The sequence below is a fragment of the Delphinus delphis genome, chromosome 6 (genome assembly GCF_949987515.2).
Source record: "Delphinus delphis chromosome 6, mDelDel1.2, whole genome shotgun sequence".
Classification (NCBI taxonomy): domain Eukaryota; kingdom Metazoa; phylum Chordata; class Mammalia; order Artiodactyla; family Delphinidae; genus Delphinus; species Delphinus delphis.
The window spans coordinates 112,467,360-112,492,444 of NC_082688.1; the positions used below are offsets into that span (position 1 = coordinate 112,467,360).

Genomic DNA, 25,085 nt, shown 5'->3' on the forward strand with positions numbered 1-25,085 from the left:
AAGGAGGTAATAAAAATGCTGAAGGAGTTAAGAAAGATTATTGATAGAAATGCAGATCACTGTAACAAGCAACTAGAAACTATAAAGAGGATGCAACGTTTATAGCAGCACTGTTTATAATAGCCAAGACATGGAAGTAACCTAAATGTCCATCGACAGAGGAATGGATAAAGAAGATGTGGTACATACATACAATAGAATATTACTCAGCCATAAAAAAGAATGAAATATGCCATTTGCAGCAACATGGATGGACCTAGAGATTATCCTACTAAGTAAAGTAAGACAGAGACAAATATCATAAGATATCACTTATGTGAAATCTAAAAAATGATACAAACGAACTTAGTGACAAAACAGAAATAGACTCACAGACATAGAAAACAAAATTGTGGTTACCAAAGGGGAAACGGGTGGCAGGGACAAATTAAGAGTTTGGGATTAGCAGATACAAGCTACTGGAAACAAAATAGATAAACAACAAGAACCTACTGTATAGCACAGGGAACTATATTCCTAATCTTGTAACCACCTACAATGGAAGAGAATCTGAAAATATGCATACATGTATCTGGAATACTTTGTTGTGCACCTGAAATTTACACAGTATTGTAATCAACTATACTTCAATTAAAAAACAATAAAGAAGACTATCCCAGTAGAAAATGGACAAAGAACCTGAATGAATAGTTCAAAAGAGAAGAAATGCAACAGTTCAGAAACGTGGAAGAATTTTTCAGATTCATTGGTAAGCAAAGGAGCTTACAAAAAAAAGTGAGACACTGCTTCCCCCCATCCAACATAACGAATAACAGTAAGAACAGATTGTGACACAGTGCTCACTGTGTGTAGGTCACTGTTCTCTAGACATTAATGAAATTGACTAATCCTCCCAGCAGCTCTATAAGCAGGTCCTGTTGTTGGCCACATTGTACAGATGAACAAACTGTGCCACTTAAAGATAAGTAACTTGTCCAAGGTCAAATAGCAAATAAGTGCTAAAGCCAGGATTTAAACCCAGGCTCTCTGACTCTAAGGTTTTAGTGCTCTTTGACTACTACCCTTTATTGCCTCTGAAATATTTTAATAAATAATAACCACTGTTAAAAGAGTACGTAGGAACGGGCATTTTTATTCACTGCTGGTCAGAATGCAAGCAAGCTAGTAGGCGTTTCTGTAAGACAAGCAGTGTGTTTGAAAGCTTTAACATGTGCATATTCTTTGAACTCACAGTGTATACTACGGAAATCTTTATAATGAGTACATAAAAATGTATGTACAGAAATTTAATCTGAAGTTCTTTTATAATAGCAAACACTGTAAACAGCCTAAATGTCTAATAAGAGAGGATGAGGTAAATAACTTTGGGAAGTAGTCTTGCTAAGCTTGTGTTCTTATTGCAGGTAGTAAAGTAATGCTGCTAATTAATTAGTTCATGTAGGAAAAGGTTTGCTTCATCCTCCCTTAAGTATGTACAGTATTTGACTTTCCAAAGTATTCTTATAAGATTGAAATGTCACTGGTTTTCTCTTTTTAGCTATCTCTAGGTTGCATGACTAAAATTGAGTTAAAGTTTATTTAACCTTCAGTAAAGATTTTATATATCTTTTTTTTAAGTAAGCAAATCACTGAGGAATAGAATTTGAAGTAAATATTATAATTGTTATAGATGACGTGCTTTATTTCTATTAACTGTTACTCTTTTTTTTTTAATATCTAGTCTATCTGTTAAGATGCCTTAGAAAAAGAACCATGGAGAAGTATGTTAGAGTACAGAAGATTGGAGAAGGTTCATTCGGAAAAGCCATTCTTGTTAAATCTATAGAAGATGGCAGACAGTATGTTATCAAAGAAATTAACATCTCAAGCGTAAGTATATTTTTTGTTTGGTCATCCAAGTAGAAGTCTGGTTACAGGAGAGAATAAAAAAATATATGGCAATGCATGACCTAAAGTGAAAGACTGCCGTAATTGCAGAGAGAACCACTAATTTCAAAAGAGTCTGTAAATCCTTTCAGATTTTTTTCTGTGATGTGTGCTCATGTTTATGTGTTTAAAAAAGATACCTCACCTACTGTTCTGTGACTTAATCTGGTTTGAACATCTTAAAATGTTTTTGTTGTATTTGTGCCTTCAACTTATTCTTTTTAACTTCTAGCTATATTTTAGTATTTGGGCTGTGCTTCATTGGTAGCATTATTATTTTTTAAAAAATATTTATTTATTTATTTGGTTGTGCTGGGTCTTAGTTGCGGCAGGCGGGCTCCTTAGTTGCAGCTTGCGGGCTCCTTAGTTGTGGCTTACTGGCTCCTTGTGGCTTGCGGGCTCCTTAGTTGTGGCTTGCGGACTCCTTAGTTGCGGCAGGCATGTGGCATCTAGCTCCCTGACCAGGGTTTGAACCCAGGCCCCCTGCATTGGGAGAGCGGAGTCTTATCCACTGCGCCACAAGGGAAGTCCCGGTAGCGTTATTTTTAACCACTCTCTTTTTGATGGACTATTATGTTGTTTATTTACTTAATTTACTGTTTTCTTTTTTCCTTCTATTTAAGATGTCCAGTAAAGAAAGGGAAGAATCAAGGAGAGAAGTTGCAGTGCTGGCAAACATGAAGCATCCAAACATTGTCCAGTATAGAGAATCATTTGAAGGTCAGATAGATTTTGCAAGAGCGCTCAAAAGAACTCCTAAGCCTTATGACAACTGTTGTATACTTCCCTTTTAAGGATCTTTTTGTGAATTATTCTCAGGAAGAAAAGTATATCATTTCTGCTTCAATACACATGCATTTTAGACATAGGAGGAACAGTCATTTATACCTTTTTAAACTAAACTTCTTTTAAGTGCTACCACCACTGCCACTGAGAAAATGTTCCGATTTTAGAAAGTATCCTGCTTGAGAGTGTTCTCAGGTTCTTAAAGTATTATAAAGTATTGCTGTTTTGGAAATATCTACCATCATATTTGGTAATGCCGGAACTAAGATAAGACAAAGCTTCTCTAAAGGCAGGAAAAGGTGGTTTATTGAAGTCATTCCTATTATCATAAATCTCTGTCAGTTGCAAAATAGAAAGATAATCTAGATTGAAAGTAAAAGATAGTTTAAATGACCATTTCAGGGTCGCATTACATACCAGCTTCAGCAGCTGAATTAAAGTATCCTTGTTCCCAAATAAACTTGGTATCTAGTAAAGTAGAACATACTTTTAAAAGTATATGGATCATTAACACCTTATGCCATAAAGTACTCAGTTTATTTATTTTATGATGGCAGTGAAATGAGGCTTTATAGCTCATGTGAAAGAGTACAATGTTAACCATCTCTTCTTTCTCAGGACCTTGAATTTCCTTTACTTATCTTTCCCTTAGCATCTGTCTTTTAGTTTCTTCTTTCATCAAGATTTTACTATTTCAAGGTAAAAGGTTTGAATGTATGTCAACACATGTTCTATCAGACGTTTTGTATTTATGTTGAATGCTTCACCTAGAAACATCTGCATGATTCAAAAGGAATAGCACGTTCTTTAAATAAGGTTATATTGTTACTGGCGTTTAGTTTTAAAGGAGTAAATGCTCATGGTAAACGTATTCAGGAGTGCAGACATGCATGAACCCCAAGCTCTCTGTTCCTCCCACTCATTCTCATTCCCTAGGGGTAAGCAGTGTGAATAATTCCACATTGATTCCTTCCTGTATTTTCTGTGACCGTGTGGAACAAGCATATGTGTGTAGCCTTTGACGTTTAAAAACAAGTGGGATCGTAAATATGTATGTCTGCATCTAGTTCTTTTCACTTTGTCTCTCGTGGGTATCTTTCCATGTCACTGTGTATTGATGCACCCCATTCTTTACAACTTTCTTGTAACATCTGCAGTGTTTTCCATCGGATGCACTTTATGGCTGTATCACACTTTGTTTAGCCTCTTTTCTGTTATGGATACTTAGGTTGTATTTAGTGTTTCACTGTTACAGGTAGTGTTGCACTGGACGTCCTTGTACAGGTGTCTGTGTACTGTGGCAGTCTTTTAGGAGTGGAGTCCTTAGACTAAAGGGCATGAGAGTTCCTTTTTCTCACAAGCTCTCCAGCCCTGGCCTATAAGTTCATTCTCAGATTTATAAGATGTAGTTTCGTCTGGTGATTCTATACATTTGGTGTAGAATTTGGTCCCTGTTTCTGCCTCACCTGAGCCATCTTCTCATTTTAATCATGTAGCTCTTTGGACCTCTTAGTTTCTCATAGAGCTTTTGGGAGCTCTGAAACACAAATATTTAATTTTTCTCTAAAATGATTAAAAATAACTTACATATGTGAACATTTTAAATCTCTCAATTTTTAAAAATAAGCAAGTTGGTTAAAAAAGTGAAAATTTTGATGTTATTTTGAATGTCTGCCATGAAAGGTGAGGAAATTAGTGTCTTTACAGTTCCTCCCCACTGATTTTCGTTCATCTTGACAGGGTAAAAATATTTAATAATTATCATTTGTTCTGAAATTATATTTCTTAGAGTTGTTTGGCCTTGATTCTATATTTAGACAGATTCAATTCTTATTGTTAGTTCTTTTATAACTTAGATACCCCTTTCCAGAGATACTTGAATTTATCTCCAACTTTTCTGGATTTCATCAATTTTTTTTCATGACGAGCTTATGGATGCTGTATTCCCTCAATGCAGTTACTGTTTGCATTTCTGAGAGTGTCTAACTGATGCTTTTATACGTGAATAAGTATCTTTGATGACCCCTTGTCCCTTACAATCACATTATATCTTCTGGCATTGCATGTTTCTGTAGAAAAGTTTGAGGTCAGCATAAAGCTTCTCCTCTTGAAGGTAATTTACTTTATCTTTCCTCGATGCTCGAAGGATTCTTTCTTTAGAATTGAAATTCACCAGAATATGGCTTAGTATTAATAATTCTGATTCTGTCTCTCTTGGAACATTTTGTACCCTTTCTGCCTGCAGATTCTGGTTTTTCTTTGTTTCAGGAAAGTTTTCATTTCACTGTTTTTAAAGAATCCATATATATCTTAAGATAAGGAAAAATATTCCAAAATTTGTTTGTCATAAAGTTGTCTTAGCTTACAGATGAATTCTTTCTTATAAAGTCTCTTGTGTTACAGGATGTGTTCTCAAATTTTAAAATACATTAAATAACAAAGTGGTTTTGGGGAAGAAAACTTCACTGAGTTAGTTTTGAGTGCTTATAGAGGTCCTCAGGCGGAATCAGTTTTAAAAAGAGGCATCAAAGAAATTTAATACTGATGTCATAATTGCAGATACTATTGTAAGCCTTCTAAAGTCACTTAAAAGGCAGTATGGTTATGTTGTGGCAATCATGCATATGAACTCTCTAGGATGATTTTTTTAAAGTCCCAATCTTATGTGTATGGGAATTAGGACGTAGAAAAAATTCCACTGACAACATAAACAGATTTTAAAAGTGCTCTCTTTCAGTTAACTTAAAAGGAAATGAAGATCATGTGTATCGAGAAAACATAGGTGAATCAATAAAAGACATTTATACTGATGACACATGTGAAAAATTTGGATAAAATTGTTTTGTAAAACTGGAGAGTGGGGAGAAAACAGTATTTTCAGGTATATGAATGTATAATTAGATTATATTAAATATTATAATTAGACATTTTTGTCTATATTCCTAACATTTTAAAATTTTTAAAAATTTGATCTTATCATTGAGAAAGTGTTGTGTCACTGTATATTGGGGTATCTGTGTTATATACAGTTTTGTTTTCTCTAATGTTATTCATATATTGCTCTCTGTTTTTAGTTGTCTCTAGCTATCACCTTCTAATTGCTTTCATTCTTTTGTTTGTATTTTCCTACAGTCTGTGTTTTTTTGACCTCATAAGTTTGTTTTACTTCTTACTGTTGCAAAAGTAGCTTTTATATCTTTAATGGAAGCTTTTCAGCCTCACTTATGGCGCTTGTGTTGGCATTCACCTTGTTCCCCATTGGTGTTGCCAAAATCTAACTTCTCTATGTAGTTGAAGAAAGCTTTTCTTTGAGGCTAAATTTGGATTGCTTTTTGCTGCAGGTAACAGAAAATCTGGCCAGTATTGGCTTAAGTGAGAAAGATATTTAATGATCTCACCTAACAGGAAGTCTGAAAGATGAGCTGTCCTGTGTATAGGGTGTATATGGCAGCTTAGGCCCTGTCTGATTTCTACTCTGACATCCTTAATAGGCACGTTTTTAAGCCTAATGCTGTCTCCTTGTCCTGAGAAGACGCTTTGCAACTCCAGGCAGCGGCTGCATCCAAAAGATGCCAGAAGAAGGGGCAAGGGCAGCACCAGTAGCTTGCTCTTGTCTGTCCTGTGACCAGACGAGCCAGTGCTTTCTCAGAAGCCACTGTTCAGATTTCCTCTTAGATCTTAGTGACCGATATGGGGTCAGTGACCCCCTCTAACTGTAGGGGAGACTGGGAATTAGGGAATCTGGGATTTTTTTCAGCTTCTCAAGTGAGAGGCGATGAAGGGAGAAAAGTGTTAGAATTACAGGGTTAGCCTGCTAGCAGTGCATTCTTCTCTGAGAGGTCATGGTTCGTGTCCTCTCTTAAACTCTCGGTCGTTTTCTAACATGCCTTGAGGCTTTGTCACTCGCCTTACAGTCTTTTTGCTTCAATTTCAAGCAGTTTCTAGGTGGTCATTATGTTGGGTTTTTTTGGAGGGTGTTTCTTCAGTACTGTGTGAGCCCATTGGTGATAGGGGTGGTGTCTTATATTTCTGTATCCCTGGCATCTTGTGCAAAGTGCCTGGAACATAGTTGGCACTCAGATGCTTGAATGATCGAAGGAATACAAAACAGATTAGTATTTCCCTCATGCAGAAAAGACTTTTCTTTTAACCTTACATTTTAACTAGTACTTATCCCAAAATAAATGATAAATGTTTAAACAGCAAAAAATATAGCAGAGCTCAGATATTTTTCTTCAGGATTGCTTCTCCATTTCCTTTCTCAGGTCCTGTTTAACCTTCTCTGTCTCCCTGTCTGTGTGTCTGTTTCTGTCTCTCACACACAGACACACACACCTTTTTAAAAAAAACCTTGTAATGGTTTTATTTAATTTTTGCTACATGCAGATGGTACAGAATTCAAAGGTTACATAACAGTAAAAAATTTGCCTTCTGTTTCTAGTTTTGAGTCACCTGTTTTTCCCTCCTGGAGGTACCCACTGTTTTACCACTATCTTGAGTTTCCCTCCAGAAATGTTCTAAGCATTAATAAGCATACATAAATCATAGCACACGGCACTTTTTTTTTTGGCTTTTTGTTTCTCATGCTATGTAAATGGTGACATTCTATACATATTTTTCATAAGTAGTAGATTGTACGGTTTTCTGGGTTTTTTTTTCGCACAGTGATTTCTCACATATATATTTGGATGATCTTTTTGTATCAATTGTAAAGAGTTACACAGATTCTTAATCAGCTCATTCATGTAGGTTCCCAACCCTGGGCACATTGGAAGCAGTGTATACAAGGTGAATGTGAGCACCGCGAGTAACAAGACCACCATCCAAGGTGCCGGGAGCAAGGCCATCAGCACAAGGCAGGAAGAGAAGTGAACTCTGGGAAGGCTGTTCCTTAAGCTGTAATAGGTGATCTTGGCCGCTCTTCCTTACCTGGGAAGAAGTGGTGTGGTCTTAGTCCTATGGAAGAGTGAGGGTGGAGAGAAGGATTAGAAGTGTTCTTCTCATCCTGTCTACCACAGGAAGGGTCATGGAAGTCTTTTATCCTGTGGACTGAGGCATACAGGTGATTAGGGAAGTGCCCCATCTTCATGTTCGTTCACAGATTATGTATCACTACAAAGAGAGCTCCAGGAGAGTAGAGACTGTCTCACTGTTGAGTCCTGACAGTTCATCGCAGCATCTGTTATTGTGTTTGTTTAACAGGCAATAAAGTGGATGAAATAAAGCTGGAAAGTAATGGTCAGCTAAAAACCAAGGTTACCCATCTCTGACAAATGATTGGAAAAATGTGATTTTTATAGTTGACGTTTAAGGAAATATATCTATTAAATGAAATCAACTATATCTGTCTGTATTTTGTCCATATTGCAGAGATGTTTATGTCAGTGTGGATAATGGGATGATATATTCTTGGCAGAAAAGTCATTAATGATGGAGTTGCCTGTTAACCCAAGTTACCGCACAGTCTGTACGTCCAGTAAACCTTGACTTTGCACTTCAAGTCTTCTGGCTGTGGTTCTGTTTTTAGTTTAGTGGAACGTATTTAATTAATTGCTGCTTTTTAGTAAACCTTTAGGTACCTTTAATGTAGCTATGCTTTTGATGTACATTTTAAAAAATGGACTGTAACGTTTATATTTTTTAGAAAATGGCTCTCTCTACATAGTGATGGATTACTGTGAAGGAGGGGATCTGTTTAAACGAATAAATGCCCAGAAAGGCATTTTGTTTCAAGAGGACCAGGTGAGTTAGCACGTGGGAGACTGGCTCTTACTCCGTAAGTGTTGTTGAGAATTCATTCAGCGCTTGTTTGTTTGTACTACTAGTATTAACTGGACGCCTACTCCAGCTCTCGTGACCTCCGTCCTGAGTTCAGGTCCCGTCTCGTTTCCGTCTGTGGCGATGCTGCTGTGTGTGTCGTATACGTTGTGTCCTCTGTGTGTGTGTGTGTGTGTGTGTAACTATATTTTTATGCGGGTAGCTGATTGATTACTCTGTATGCTGTCAGTTGGCTTACTGCCACCTTATCTTAGAATGTGGCTTTGTCGGTAACTCCAGCTCTAGAAGCCTTGTCCTGCAACTGCGTGAAATCCAGTCTTCGTTTTGAGTTCAAGGATCTCTAAAATATGAGCTATTCTACGTACACAGTCTTGTTTCCTGTTCCCTAGGGTGCACCCTTTTTCATGGATGTACCAGATATTTGTCGCACATTCATTTTGTGGTTGGCACTGGGACACAGGTTTATACCTCTCATTCTTCCTGTGTATTTATTCTGATTATTTATTTTATTTTGGTAGTACCTTCTCCTCCACATCCCTGACTCTCTGTTACTAACATTTTACCATTTTTAAAAAAACTCAGCTCAAGTCCCAGCCTCTTTAGATTTTCCATAGGTACTCTGATTTTCCATGATCTTTTCTTTCTCTGAATTCCTGTTGCGTTTCTCATTATCACCCATCCTTAATTTTAATTGCAGGCTATTACGTAGGAGAATGGAGGGAGCTGTATGCTAGGAGTGTTGCATTTGCTGTCTCTTTTAATTCTTAAATCCCCCTGTGAGTTAGCGTACTGTAGTTTTCTCTATTTAATAGGTAAGAAATCTAAGGTTAAGTAGCTTGCCCAAAGTCACAGTTGGTGTTTGAACCTACCCCTATCTAACAGCAGAGTTTATAAAATGTTCTTTTTACAAACTTAAATTATAAAATTATTCAGAGGTTTGGAGATGGAAAGCCGTCTTCCCCTGCTGTTCTGTCCCTGAGATTACCACTGCTTTTGGTTTGGTGTGCTTTCTTTTTCATATTGAACATACACATGTATACACTGAGACATGTGTATTCAGAAATGGGATAGTATACATACCATGCTCTGTCTTGCTTTTGTCGCTTAAAAATTATCTTGATTACGTTGACATGTCGGTCCATATAGATCAGTCGTATAAGGTTTTGTTTTGTTTTTTCGGGCATGCCGTATGCAGGATTTTCGTTCCCCAGCCTGGGATCAAACCCTTGTCCGCCTGCAGTGGAAGCTCGGAGTCCTAACCACTGGACCGCCAGGGAAGTCCTGAGATCAGTTGCATTAGTTTTAAGAGGTGCATTATATTTCATTCCAGCAAAGCCCTTGCTTTGTTTTTTTTCACTTCATACTCATTTCTGCTCCACTCCCCTCTGTCCTTAGGCAGCCCTTCCAATGTCTTTAATCAATATCTCTGTCTATGTCTGCAAAATAGCCATCATTGTTTTGTATACATGTATTTTTAAATGTGTACCTGTTGTATTATATCTCATTCAGTTTTACTTTTCCCCTAAGGACTGTTTCTGATCCATCCGCTTTGCTGTCTGTACATCTGTTGTTTCTAGCTCCGACCTAATAGTCCATGGGATTCCTCCCAGTCTACACTCACCTTCAGTGCATCGTGCACCCTTGTTAATGTACTCTGAATAATGTCACATTAGAGTTGTTTCTCCAAGCAGGTTGTAATTTACTGTAGAGCGGAGGCCCCAGTCTGCTTATGTCAAGGTACTGAGGAAGGCTGCGTCTGTGGTAGCGCCGCCTTGGCACAATTCATCAGCTGATTGATAACGTCATACAGATGGGGACTTTGAGGGTCTTGGCAGCAACTTGGAGATATGGTAAGATGAGAGCTTGAGTTAAAAGTACTGTCGAGTAGGGTAGTATCGTATTCCTCAAGCTTTCCTTACCTCACGTTCCACAATTAAGCCTACTAGGCAGAGCCCAAAACTTGGAGTGAGAAGACTTGGGTTTGAGTGCTTGTCCTACTTATCAGCTTGGTAATTACGTTTACAAGTTACTTAACTGCTTTGTGGCTTTACATCCTCACTCAGTAGTAGGGATATTCCTACCAGGTAGCTGACGGTACTGTTGTGGTGAAGGTCAGATAGTAATGTTTGTTTGTGTACAAGGTGCTATTTTTTTATTACAGTTTTATCTGATATATTCCATTGCTTGTGCTTATTTTTATTCTTTTGTCTCCTTTGGACTTTAAAATGCTTGCTGTTAAATTCCGTAACATTATACTGTAAAGTACATTGATAATCTATTGGTTGAGTTTAGTTTAGTTTTTTTTATTAATTAATTTATTTATTTATTTTTGGTCTTCGTTGCTACGTGTGGGCTCTCTCTAGTTGTGGCGAGCGGGGGCTACTCTTTGTTGTGGTGCGCAGGCTTCTCATTGCTGTGGCTTCTCTTCTTGTGGAGCACAGGCTCTAGGTGCATGGGCTTCAGTAGTTGTGGCACGTGGGCTCAGTAGTTGTGGCTCGCCGGCTCTGGAGCACAGGCTCAGTAGTTGTGGCGCACGGGCTTAGTTGCTCCACGGCATGTGGGGTCTTCCTGGACCAGGGCTCGAACCTATGTTGCCTGCATTGGCAGGTGGATTCTTAACCACTGTGCCACCAGGGAAGCCCTATGGATTTGGTTTTTCTGTTGGATAAATATTCTTAGTACATAACGATATATATGTGTGTGTGTGTACATATATTTTTCTTGTAATCCTAGAAATTATGGAGATTTACTCTAGTTTTTTCGTCCATCTGAGATTATTCCATATAAACAATAAAAATTTGGCAAGTCTTTCTTTTAAGTTAATAGCATTTTTTCCTACCCTTCAAAATGACAAGTTTTGTTAGCCTATTTAAAATGGTAATTACTTACACAAAAACAACCTGCTACTCTCTGAGCTTTGAAGCAGGAAAACAGAGGTCAGAGGCCATTTTTGCTGTAGGCTGTTGGTTGAAATCAGTCTGAGATGGTTTTGTTCCATCTCTAGAATGGGAGTGGGCGCAGAGACGCGTGAGACAAGGAATTCTCCAACTGCTCAAGCCATTCTCTTCAGTGATACTTCCTTGTTTGCATCTTTACTAGGAAAAAACCTCGTCAAGTTAGGAAGCAGGCTAAGTCTGTGACTTTTAATCAGTAGTAAACAATGATATGAAGTAAGTACATTCTGCTGAACAATCCTTGAATGGCCTTTCCCCACGTAGATATTAAAAAGATGTGCCACTGACTATTTTTGGCTTATTTCTAAGTGTTGGGTAAATTTTCTGATAGTCTCGTCTCCTGGTAATTTACAAATGTATGTTCTTTTAAAAGAAAGTCTGGTCTGGTAGGGCTAGCCCTAATATTTAGGTGCAGTCAGAGTGTTAATTAGGCATACAGACTTCCTTGAGTTTGCTCTGAAAATCCAGAGCCTCATAGAATTGAGCAACTATGTAGCTCCTAAGGCCACAGAATTGATTTCTGTCCAGAAGTTTTCATAAGGAATCTTAGATTGGACTTTTTGAAATATTATTTGTTCTTCTATCCCAAGGCCAGTAAACCAAGCCCAGTACATTTTCCACCGAATTTCACCTGCAGTACCTATAAATATGGGTGATTTTCTTTCTTCTTGAGGGTTTTCAGATTTGCCAAGGTTTTTGGCTACTACTAAATGACCTTGCCACCTGTGATGCTGAGACCTTGTAAGTCAGGCACTAGGCCAGTACCCTGGTGGCACAATGTAGGAATTGGCTCTGTGTGTATTTGTGGGCAGCAGGCTTGTCATAACTGATTGAATGAAATTCATCCTCACATAAGACGGTCCAAGTGTGGCTTTGGTTGCACAGTTGATTTGTGTGGTTATATTCTGGTAAAAAGGAGTGTACATTCTTATTGAACCAATGAAAATTACAATATTCCTGAAAAGTAAAACTCAGTAAAACTATTTCTAAATTCTGGATGGGTCAGTGAGAAGCAGATAATCATTTCAAGATGTTATATTTCAGTCTAGAAAAGCATAATTTACTAAATTGAGGGTAGAGATAGATTAAGAAGAGAAAGAAGAGAACTTCATATGTTCATTAAGTATAGAAGGATGGAACGTTAAAAATATATGTATAATACCAGTTGTATTTCAAACAAATACACATAATTAAATTTCATTTAATTCAGTTCATTCAGTCCTAGTAGTTCTTATCATGCTGGGTTTTGGGTGAGTCTGCTTTTATGATGTGTATCAGCTTCTGGACTGAAAAAGCCTTAGGAATATTGACTCAGTCCATTGTTCAACGTTAGCAGTGTCAGCTCAGAAGCCTGTACTCAAGAGTGTGTTTTCTGAGGTGTCAGTAGTTTAGTGTTCCTAGTACAGTCTTTTCCAGGAGCCTTCTGGTCATCAAGAAGCAAAGGCCTGTTTGATAATGAGACTAAAAGGCTGTAGTTAATTTCTTATAGTAACCAGTAATAGAATACAGTTCTCCATAGGGGTATTTGTTACTGGCTTGTTGAATATTTTCCCTAAGGGTAAAAACGGACAGCAAAGTCATTGACAAATCTCTGGGACCTCCATAAAGCATGCATTTTCTGAAATATTTATATTAATAATATATATATATATATTTTTGCTGTACGCGGGCCTCTCACTGTTGTGGCCTCTCCTGTTGCGGAGCACAGGCTCCGGACGCACAGGCTCAGCGGCCATGGCTCACCGGCCCAGCCACTCCATGGCATATGGGATCTTCCTGGACCGGGGCATGAACCCGTGTCCCCTGCATCGGCAGGCGGACTCTTAACCACTGCGCAACCAGGGAAGCCCAATAATATTTTACGTATACAAACTTAACCTAGAAAATGCTGAGCATCTTTGTTGATTTGGTAAGTCTTTCCATGCAGCTCTTATAAAAATGTTGAGCTAACTAATACATATGGTGAGAGGTAGCCTAGAATTTTTATTTTATTTTTTCTAAATTTAGGATCTAATCTTGGGAAGGAAAGATTACAGAGTTGTCAGAGATTTGATCACTTGATTAAGAGACGGTTTTGGGTACCTGAAAAGCAATATTTGGTTACCTATTTAATCAAAGAGATAAAGTATTTTAAAATAAATACAGATGGAGAAGATTCTGGGAAGATAGTAGAGTAGGAAACACTAGGAATCTGTCTCCCCACCTGTACAACAATACAGTGGCAGAATCTATCTGATGTAACTATTTTGGGTCTCTGGAATCTCTTGAATCTTTGCAACTTCCAGGGGAAGGCTTGGATAGTAAATTGTGGTTAATTTCAGTCAATTTCACCTCTTAGTTAGGTAGCAGGGGCTACTCATCCCCCACATCCCAGCACTGAGACATCCAGCTGTGCACGCATCCCAGAAGCAGCTTGCGTGCACCTTGTGGGAACCAGGGTGGGCAGACAGGTCCCTGTCCTCCACGTATCAGGGATCTGTGCTCTGATTGTTGATGGCTACTTCAGATCTGGGGGAAAAGAGGTGGGCAGCCATTGTTATTGTTCCTCCCCAATTTGTTGCAAGCCTCTCCCCTTCTGGCTGAAGTGACTTCCAGAGGATTTAAAGGGCCAGCAGCTCTTTTCCCCCCTGCTACATTTCTCTCTTTTCACCTTTGGGGAGACAGACGTTAAAACTTAAGGCATTCGAAGCAACCATGGATCTGAGGGAAATTAAAAAGTCACCATGGGGCTTCCCTGGTGGCGCAGCAGTTGAGAATCTGCCTGCTAATGCAGGGGACACGGGTTTGAGCCCTGGTCTGGGATGATCCCACATGCTGTGGAGCAACTGGGCCCGTGAGCCACAACTACTGAGCCTGCGTGTCTGGAGCCTGTGCTCCGCAACAAGAGAGGCCGTGATAGTGAGAGGCCTGCGTACCGCGATGAAGAGTGACCCCCGCTTGCCACAACTAGAGAAAGCCCTTGCGTAGAAATGAAGACCCAACACAGCAAAAATAAATAAAAAAATTCCTACCCCCAACATCTTAAAAAAAAGTCACCATGCATATCCAGAGAAACATGCAGACTCAGAAAAGACCTGAGAGGATTTTAAGTTTGTGCCTCACACTGATCTTGGCTCAGAGACAACGTACAACAATCAGCAAAAACAAAAAAAACAGCAAATGTTGGGGAAGGAGAAGAATCTGATTTCCAGAGGTACCGCATTTTTAGATTCAAATGACTACTTTCCACCAAAAAAAAAAAAAAGAAGAAACAGGAAGGTATAGCTCATTCATAGGAAAAAATAAATAAACTAACAGGAACTGTCCCTGAAAAAGATCTGATGGCAGATATACTAGACAAAGAGTTGAAAACAACTGTCTTAAAGAGGCTCAAAGCTAAAAGAAGACATGGAGAAAGTAAAAAAAATCTATACGAACAAAACAGAAATATCAATAAGGAGATAGAAAATCTAAAATGAAACCAAAAAAGAAAGTCTGGAGCTGGAAAATACAATAACTAAAATGAAAAATTCATTAGAGAGATTCAAAGGCAGATTTGAACCTTTCCTGAAGAAGAAGACTCAGTGAACTGGAAGCTAGGACAATGGAAATTATTGAGTCTGAGTAACAGAAAGATAAAAGATTGAAGAAAAATGAACAGAGCTTAAGGGACCTGTGGGACATTGTCACACAGACCAACATGTGCATCATAGGAAGGAGAAGAGGGAGAGAGGGACGGACAGTGTATTTGAAGAGGTAATGGCTGAAAACTTCCCAAATTTGATGAAAGACATGTATATAAACATCCAAGAAACTCAATGAACTCCAAGTAGGATGAACTCAAGGAGACCCACACCCAGACACACCATAACCTAACTGTTGAAAGCCAGAGAATCTTGAAATCAGCAAGAGGGATGTGGCTTATCACATACGAGGAATTGTCAGTAAGATTTCAGGCAGATTTCTCAGTGGAAACTTTACAGGCCAGGAGAAACTGGGCTGATATATTCAAAGTGCTAAAAGAAAAAAAGCTATCAACCAGGAATCCTATATCTGGCAAAATTGTCCTTCAGAAATGAGAGTCATTTCCAGATAAACAAAAGCTGAAGCTATTTGTCACTACTAGAGTTGCACTGAAAGAAGTGCTAAATGGAGTGTTGCAGATTGAAAGGAAGGGACACTAGACAGTGGCTTGACGCCATGTGGAGAAATGGAGAGCTCAGTAAAGGTAAATACACGGGCAGTTATAAAAGCTAGAATTGTTACAGCAGTGGTTTGTGACTCCCCCTTTTCTACATGATTTAAGACTAATAAATTTTTTAAAAAGCAATTACTAGTCTAAAAGTTGGTATTATTGTAACTGGTTTGTAACTCCCCATTTTGTTTTTCTACATGATTTAAGAGACTAATGCACTTTAAAAAAATTATTAGTTTTACATTTTGAAACATACAAACAATGATATTATTGTGCAAAGATGTAATTTGGTGACATCAGCAACTGAAAGAAGTAGGACAGAGATGTAAAGGAGCAGTATTTTTTTTCTTTTTTTAATTTATTTAATTTATTTATTTTTGGCTGCATTGGGTCTTCATTGCTGCGCGCGGGCTCTCTCTAGTTGCAGCAAGGGGGGGCTGCTCTTCCTTGCAGTGTGTGGGCTTCTCATTTCAGTGGCTTCTCTTGTTGCGGAGCATGGGCTCTAGGCACGTGGGCTTCAGTAGTTGTAGCACGTGGACTCAGTAGTTGTGGCTTGAGGGCTCTAGAGCGCAGACTCAGTAGTTGTGGTGCACAGGCTTAGTTGCTCCGTGGCATGTGGGATCTTCCCTTACCACGGCTCGAACCTGTGTTCCCTGCATTGGCCGGCAGATTCTTAACCACTGCGCCACCAGGGAAGCCCAGGAGCAGAGTTTTTATATGTTATTGGAGTTAAGCTGGTAGAAGTCCAAATTAGAGTATTGTAATTTTATGGTATCGAAAGTAATCCCCTCGTTAACACACAGAAAATAGGTATACACTTTTTGGGTTGACTAAAAAGTGCCTTCAGTTTTTAAGTCAAAATAAAAGACCCATTTTTCATTTTCACCAAGAACTTTATTGAATAACGTATATACCATTTTGTTCCACTACCTTCTGCCATTTTTCAGGTAACTTAATAATTCCATCTTCCCAGAACTTCTTATCTTTTTGAGCAAAGAACTGTTCCAGGTGCCTTTTACAGTCTTCCAGGGAATTGAAATTTTTTCATTAAGAGAATTTTGTAAAGACCAAAGTAAATGGAAATCCGCAGGTGCAGTGTTTGGTGAATACAGCAGATGAATCAGAACTTCCCAGCCAAGCTGTACAGTTTTTACCTGGTCATCAAAGAAACATGTAATCTTGCGTTATCCTGATGGAAGATTATGCGTTTTCTGTTGACTAATTCTGGACTCCTTTCGTCGAGTGCTGCTTTCAGTTGGTCTAAGTGGGAGCAGTACTTGTTGGAATTAATCGTTTGGTTTTTTGGAAGGAGCTCATAATAGACAACTCCCTTCCAATCCCACCATATAAACAATATCACCTTCTTTGGATGAAGACCAGCCTTTGGTGTGGTTGTTGGTGGTTTATTTCATTTGCCCCACTATCTCTTCTGTTCCACATTATTGTACAGTATCCTCTTTTCATTGCCTGTCACAATTTGTTTTAAAAAATGGAACGTTTTCATTACGTTTAAGTAGTGAAGAATTGCCTGTGGAAATACAGTTAAGAAGGTTTTTTCGCTTATCTTACATGGAACCCAAACATCAAAGCGTTTCACATAACCAAGCTGGTGCAAATGATTTTCAGCACTTGATTTGGATATTCTGAGTATGTCAGCTACTCCCAGGTGGTGTAATGTTGATTGTTCTCAATTAACGTCTCGATTTGATCGCTATCAACTTCATATGGTCTACCCGACAGTGGAGCATCGTCCAGCGAGAAATCTCCATCATGGAACTGTGCAAACTGCTTTTGACATGTCAGAGCACCTTCTCCATACACTGCACAAATCTTTTTTTGCATTTCGGTTGTCTTTTTACCTTCCTGAAATGATAAAACATAATATGCTGAAAATGTTGCTTTTTCTCTTCCATCTTCAATATTAAATGGCTACACAAAAATTCACCAATTTTGATGTCTTTTTTAATTTTAATTTTATTTTGGCTGCATTGGGTCTTGGGACTTCGTTGCTGCGCACGGGCTTTCTCTAGTTGTGGCGAGCAGGGGTCTACTCTTTGTTGTGGTGCGCGGGCTTCTCATTGCAATGGCTTCTTGTCGCAGAGCATGGGCTCTAGGTGCACAGGCTTCATTAGTTGCAGTATGCGGGCTCAGTAGTTGTGGCTCATGGGCTCTAGAGCGCAAGCTCAGTAGTTGTGGTGCACGGGCTTAGTTGCTCTGAGGTGTGTGGGATCTTCCCGGACCAGGGATCGAACCCATGTCCCCTGCATTGCAGGCGGATTCTTAACCACTGCGCCACCAGGGAAGTCCCTGATGTCTTTTTTTAAATGCATGCTGATATGACAGCTGTCACATACAATCTAACAAAATTGTTTCAAATGAAGTTAAAGACAGCTAAGTGCTACTAGAGCCATCTTATGGAAAAAAACCGAACGAACCTTTTGGCCAACCCAATATATAAAATGAAATGAGAGGGGCTTTCCTGGTGGCACCATGGTTAAGAATCTGCCTGCTGTGCAGGGGACATGGGTTCGAGCCCTGAGCCAGGAAGATCCCACATGCTGCATAGCAGCTAAGCCTGTGTGCCACAACTACTGAGCCTGCGCTCTAGAGCCCACAAGCCACAACTACTGAGCCTGCGCGCCACAACTACTGAAGCCCGCGTGCCTAGAGCCCCGTGCTCTGGAACAAGAGAAGCCACCGCGATGAGAAGCCTGTGCACCGCAACAAAGAGTAACTCCTGCTTGCCGCAACTAGAGAAAGCCGGTGCACGGCAACAAAGAGCCAACACAGCCAAAGATAAATAAATCAATAAATTTTTTTTAAAAAGTAAATGAGAGACGAATTTAAATGTTTCACAATACAAATGTCAACTAAGCACAAAGAAGACAGTAATGCAGGAAATAGGGACAAAAGAACCACAAGGCATATAGAAAACAAATAGCAAAGTGACAGAAGTAACCCTCCATATCAGTCATCCTTATAAAAGGAAGGGAATTCTGACATATACTACAGTGGATTGACCTTGAGAACATTATGTTAAGTGAAATAAGCCAGTCACAAAAAGATGAATACTGCATGATTCCATGTGTATGACATACTTAGAGTACTCAAAATCATAGAGACAGAAAGTAGAATAGTGATGTTTAGGGAAGAGGGAAAGAGGGGAGTGTGGAGAACTGTTTAACATTTAATGTTTCAGTTTTACAAGATGAAAAGAGTTGTACAGGTGGTGATAGTTGTACAACAATATGAATGTATTTAATACCACTGAAGTATGCACTTAAAAATGGTTAAGGTGGTAAATTTTGTGTTCTGTGTATTTTACTACAATTAAAAATCTTTTTAAATATACATGAAGGTAATACAATTGTAAGGATCCTTAGCACTCTCATAGGTGAGGAACCTTTCTTCAGAAACAGAAACGGTAAAGTCAGTAGAAAGCAGAGAAAACTATTCTGGTGGACCTGGGATATCTGCTTTCTGGGCAAATTACACGGAAGTTAAATAGTAAGTAAGCTCTTATAACCTCTTACAGGCGCTCTAAGATCAATTTACGGTTCTATTAGAGAGAAAGCTAAGTTCCGTTTTTCCACTAATATAATATTTGGCAGTAAAAGTTTCTCAAAAAATTTTTTACAATGAATAAACATGTTAAAACAGCATACTTTAGTAAATTTTAACACATTTCGTTGCACAAAGAAACCTGAGTTTTGGAGCAGAGAAGGTGGATTGTGGAATTGTTTTAGTCCTCTAAGGCAGTCTATAGTAACGGAAATAACACGTACACGTAAAGCTGTAATTCAGACAAGTGTATGATAATTACCATGTGTTTAGTTGGGCTGGCTCAGCATTTTATACCATTGGAATTTGGCAAATAGGGACAAATAGGGACATTCTCTTTTGAGCAAGAGAATGCCATTATCCCAACATTATTTTGTAAATATTAATGTGTACAAGGAAGTGAAGAGGAGGAGCAGTTAGAAGCAGGCCTGTAATTTAATGGCCTTCCCTCCCTCCAGCCTTGATGTAAGACAGGCTGAACTAGACGGACAGAGGGAGCACAGACTTGTGCTGTGCCCTCCTCCTCCTCACAACTTCCCTCTGGAACCTCGTGTTCTGTCAGGTTTTGCTTTATCGCCTCCAGGCTGAGTTGGCTGTTGTCCTCTGTGCTGTCAACACTCAGCATCACCTCTGCTCTACTTACTCATCTCCCTCCTGGTCTCTCATGCGGGTTAGCAAACTCGGCCCACGTCTCTGTTTGTAAATAAAGTTTTATTTAAACAGTTCATGCTTATTTGTTTGCATATAATCTCTGGCTGCATTTATACTACAGTGGCAAATTTGACTTGGGACAGAGACCATAGGATCTGCAAAACCTGAAATATTTACCCTCTGGCCCTTTACAGAATAAATTTGCTGACTCCTGGTCTGTGAGCTCTTTTATTAACTTTTTTGGCCAGTTCCAGCCCATGTCAGGTACCTTGTTGGTGCTGAATACATTTTTGTCAAATTATAAAGGAGTACAGGTATGGGAAATATGGTAATGAAAAACATTAATCTGTAAAACGAGGCATTGGTGGTTTCTAGCATGTGTCCCAGGTGCTCCAGGTAGACTGTATAACAATAAGACTCAGCTGAGCTGAATTTTCATTTTCTTTTTATACTTTTCCTGACCCCTCCCTGCTGCAGTTAATTGCTTTCTCAGTGCACATTGCTGTTATAAGATTTGTGCATTTTATTAGATATTTGTCTAAAAGTGTATTTCTACCACTGTATGAACGAACTCGGAGAATTATATTTAATTTTTCTACTTACAGCGCCTTATGTGAATATGGAAAGGAACTTAAAATTTGTGTAGTCCTCAGTAAATATCTACCGAACTGAACCAAGAGGGTTGTTTTTTAAAAAACATGGGCTTCCCTGGTGGCGCAGTGGTCGAGAGTCTGCCTGCCGATGCAAGGGACGCGGGTTCGTGCCCTGGTCCAGGAAGATCCCACATGCCGCAGAGCAGCTAGGCCCGTGAGCCATGGCCGCTGAGCCTGCGCGTCCGGAGCCTGTGCTCCACAACGGGAGAGGCCACAACAGTGAGAGGCCCACATACCGCAAAAAACAACAACAACAAAAAAAACATGGGATTCCCTGGTGGCGCAGTGGTTGAGAGTCCGCCTGCCGATGCAGGGGACGCGGGTTCGTGCCCCGGTCCAGGAAGATCCCACGTGCCGCAGAACGGCTAGGCCCGTGAGCCATGGCCGCTGAGCCTACGCGTCCAGAGCCTGTTGCTCCACAACGGGTTCCCACTCCCCCCTTTTCCTCGTCCCTAGACATCACTATTCTGTTTTATTAATTTTTAAAAAATTAATTTAAAAATTAATTTTACGTTACATTTCTTGTTTTGTTTCTTTGTTTTTGAATTTTATTTTATTTACTTTTTTTATACAGTAGGTTCTTATTAGTCATCAATTTTATACACATCAGTGTATACATGTCAATCCCAGTCACCCAATTCATCACACCACCATCCCCACCCCCCCGTGGCTTTTGCCCCTTGGTGTCCATACGTCTGTTCTCTACATCTGTGTCTCAACTTCTGCCCTGCAAACTGGTTCATCTGTACCATTTTTCTAGGTTCCACATACATGCGTTAATATACGATATTTTTTTTTCCTCTTTCTGACTTACTTCACTCTGTATGACAGTCTCTAGATCCATCCACATCTCAACAAATGACCCAATTTCGTTCCTTTTTATGGCTGAGTAATATTCCATTGTGTTTATGTACCACACCTTCTTTATCCATTTGTCTGTCGGTGGGCATTTAGGTTGCTTCCATGGCCTGGCTGTTGTAAATAGTGCTGCAGTGAACATTGGGGTGCATGTGTCTTTTTGAATTATGGTTTTCTCTGGGCATATGCCCAGTAGTGGGATTGCTGCATCATAAGGTAATTCTATTTTTAGTTTTTTAAGGAACATCCGTACTGTTTTCCATAGTGGCTGTATCAATTTACATTCCCACCAACAGTGCAAGAGGGTTTCCTTTTCTCCAACCCTCGCCATCATTTATTGTTTACAGATTTTCTGATGATGCCCATTCTGACTGGTGTGAGGTGATACCTCATTGTAGTTTTGATTTGCATTTCTCTAATAATTGGTGATGTTGAGCCGCTTTTCATTTGCTTCTTGGCCATCTGTATGTCTGCTTTGGAGAAATGTCTATTTAGGTCTTCTGCCCATTTTTGGATTGGGTTGTTTGTTTCTTTAATATTGAGCTGCATGAGCTGTTTATATATTTTGCAGATTAATCCTTTGTCCGTTGACTCATTTGCAAATATTTTCTCCCATTCTGAGGGTTGTCTTTTCATCTTGTTTATGGTTTCCTTTGCTGTGCAAAAGCTTTTAAGTTTCATTAGGTCCCATTTGTTTACTTTTGTTTTTATTTCCATTACTCAACGAGGTGGATCAAAAAAGATCTTGCTGTGATTTATGTCAAAGCGTGTTCTTCCTATGTTTTCCTCTAAGAGTTTTATACTGTCTGGTCTTACATTTAGGTCTCTAATCCATTTTGAGTTTATTTTTGTGTTTGGTGTTAGGGAGTATTCTAATTTCATTCTTTTACATGTAGCTGTCCAGTTTTCCCAGCACCACTTATTGAAGAAACTTTTCTGCATTGTATATCCTTGCCTCCTTTGTCATAGATTAGTTGACAATAGGTGTGTGGGTTTATCTCTGGGCTTTCTATCTTCTTCCATTGATCTATGTTTCTGTTTTTGTGCTAGTACCATATTGTCTTCATTACTGTAGCTTTGTAGTATAGTCTGAAGTCAGGGAGTCTGATTCCTCCCACTCCATTTTTTTCGCTCAAGATTGCTTTTGCTCTTTGGGGTCTTTTGTGTCTCCATACAAATTTTAAGATTTTTTGTTCTAGTTCTGTAAAAAATGCCATTGGTAATTTGATAGGGATTGCATTGAATCTGTAGATTGCTTTGGGTAGTAGAGTCATTTTCACAATATTGATTCTTCCAATGCAAGAACATGCTATATCTCTCCATCCGTTGGTATCATCTTTAATTTCTTTCATCAGCGTCTTATATTTTTCTGCATACAGGTCTTTTGTCTCCGTAGGTAGGTTTATTCCTAGATATTTTACTCTTTTTCTCGCAATGGTAAATGGGAGTGTTTTCTTGATTTCACTTTCAGATTTTTCATCATTAGTGTATAGGAATGCCAGAGATTTCTGTGCATTAATTTTGTATCCTGCTACTTTACCAAATTCATTGATTAGCTCTAGTAGTTTTCTGGTAGCATCTTTAGGATTCTCTATGTATAGTATCATGTCATCTACAAACAGTGACAGGTTTACTTCTTCTTTTCCGATTTGGATTCCTTTATTTCCTTTTCTTCTCTGATTGCTGTGGCTAAAACTTCCAAAACTATGTTGAATAAGAGTGGTGAGAGTGGGCACCCTTGTCTTGTTCCTGATCTTAGTGGAAATGCTTTCAGTTTTTCACCATTGAGGATGATGTTGGTTGTGGGTTTGTCATATATGGCCTATATTATGTTGAGGAAAGTTCCCTCTATGCCTACTTTCTGCAGGGTTTTTATCATAAATGGGTGTTGAATTTTGTCGAAAGCTTTCTCTGCATCTGTTGAGATGATCATGTGGTTTTTCTCCTTCAGTTTGTTAATATGGTGTATCACGTTGATTGATTTGCGTATATTGAAGAATCCTTGCATTCCTGGAATAATCCCACTTGATCATGGTGTATGATCCTTTTAATGTGCTGTTGGGTTCTGTTTGCTAGGATTTCGTTGAGGATTTTTGCATCTATGTTCATCAGTGATATTGGCCTGTAGTTTTCTTTCTTTGTGACATCCTTGTCTGGTTTTCGTATCAGGGTGATGGTGGCCTCGTAGAATGAGTTTGGGAGTGTTCCTCCCTCTGCTATATTTTGGAAGACTTTGAGAAGGATAGGTGTTAGCCCTTCTCTAAATGTTTGATAGAATTCGCCTGTGAAGCCATCTGGTCCTGGGCTTTTGTTTGTTGGAAGATTTTTAATCACAGTTTCAATTTCAGTGCTTGTGATTGGTCTGTTCATATTTTCTATTTCTTCCTGATTCAGTCTCGGCAGGTTGTGCATTTCTAAGAATTTGTCCATGTCTTCCAGGTTGTCCATTTTATTGGCATAGAGTTGCTTGTAGTAGTCTCTTAGGATGCTTTGTATTTCTATGATGTATGTTGTAACTTCCCCTTTTTCATTTCTAATTTTATTGATTTGAGTCTTCTCCCTCTTTTTCTTGATGTGTCTGGCTAATGGTTTATCAATTTTGTTTATCTTCTCAAAGAACCAGCTTTTAGTTTTATTGATCTTTGCTATTGTTTTCTTTGTTTCTATTTCATTTATTTCTGATCTGATCTTTACAATTTCTTTCCTTCTGCTAACTTTGGGTTTTGCTTGTTCTTCTTTCTCTAGGTCCTTTAGGTGTAAGTTTAGCTTGTTTATTTGAGATTTTTCTTGTTTCTTGAGGTAGGCTTATATAGCTATAAACTTCCCTCTTAGAACTGCTTTTCCTGCATCCCATAGGTTTTGGATCATTGTGTTTTCATTGTCATTTGTCTGTAGTTATTTTTTGATTTCCTCTTTGATTTCTTCAGTGATCTCTTGGTTATTTAGTAACGTATTGTTTAGCCTCCATGTGATTGTGTTTTTTACGTTTTTTTTCCCTGTGATTCATTTCTAATCTCATAGCACTGTGGTCAGAAAAGATGCTTGATATGATTTCAGTTTTCTTAAATTTACTGAGGCTTGATTTGTGGCCCAAGATGTGGTCTATTCTGGAGAATGTTCCATGCTCACTTGAGAAGAAAGTGTAATCTGCCGTTTTTTGATGGAATGTCCTATAAATATCAATTAAATCCATCTGGTCTATTGTGTCATTTAAAGCTTCTGTTTCTTTATTTATTTTCATTTTGGATTATGTGTCCATTGGTGTAAGTGAGGTGTTAAAGTCCCCCACTATTATTGTGTTACTGTCGATTTCCTCTTTTATAGCTGTTAGCAGTTGCCTTATGTATTGAGGTGCTCTTGTATTGGGTGCATATATATTTGTAATTCTTATATCTTCTTCTTGGATTGATCCCTTGATCGTTATGTAGTGCCCTTCCTTGTCTCTTGTAACATTCTTTATTTTAAAGTCTATTTTATCTGACATGAGTATTGCTACTCCAGCTTTCTTTTGATTTCCATTTGCACGGAATATCTTTTTCCATCCCCTCACTTTCAGTCTGTATGTGTCCCTTGGTCTGAAGTGGGTCTCCTGTAGACAGCATATATATGGGCCTTGTTTTTGTATCCATTTAGCAAGCCTGTGTTTTTTTGGTTGGAACATTTAATCCATTCACGTTTAAGGTAATTATCAATATGTATGTTCCTATGACCATTTTCTTAATTATTTTGGATTTGTTTTTGTAG

The 25,085-nt window shown here is 38.8% G+C and overlaps 1 protein-coding gene across 3 annotated transcripts in view; it reads left to right on the top strand.

Moving 5' to 3' along the window:
• Positions 1 to 25,085, top strand: part of NEK1 (NIMA related kinase 1) — a 231,692-nt gene that overhangs the window by 34,177 nt on the left and 172,430 nt on the right. For all 3 annotated transcript variants that reach the window (XM_060015311.1, XM_060015312.1, XM_060015309.2), the window contains 3 exons: positions 1,721 to 1,869; positions 2,550 to 2,646; positions 8,357 to 8,454. In XM_060015311.1, coding sequence (XP_059871294.1) covers positions 1,753 to 1,869; positions 2,550 to 2,646; positions 8,357 to 8,454 — 312 coding nt within the window. In that variant the 5' untranslated portion in view covers positions 1,721 to 1,752. The remainder of the gene's footprint in view (positions 1 to 1,720; positions 1,870 to 2,549; positions 2,647 to 8,356; positions 8,455 to 25,085) is intronic.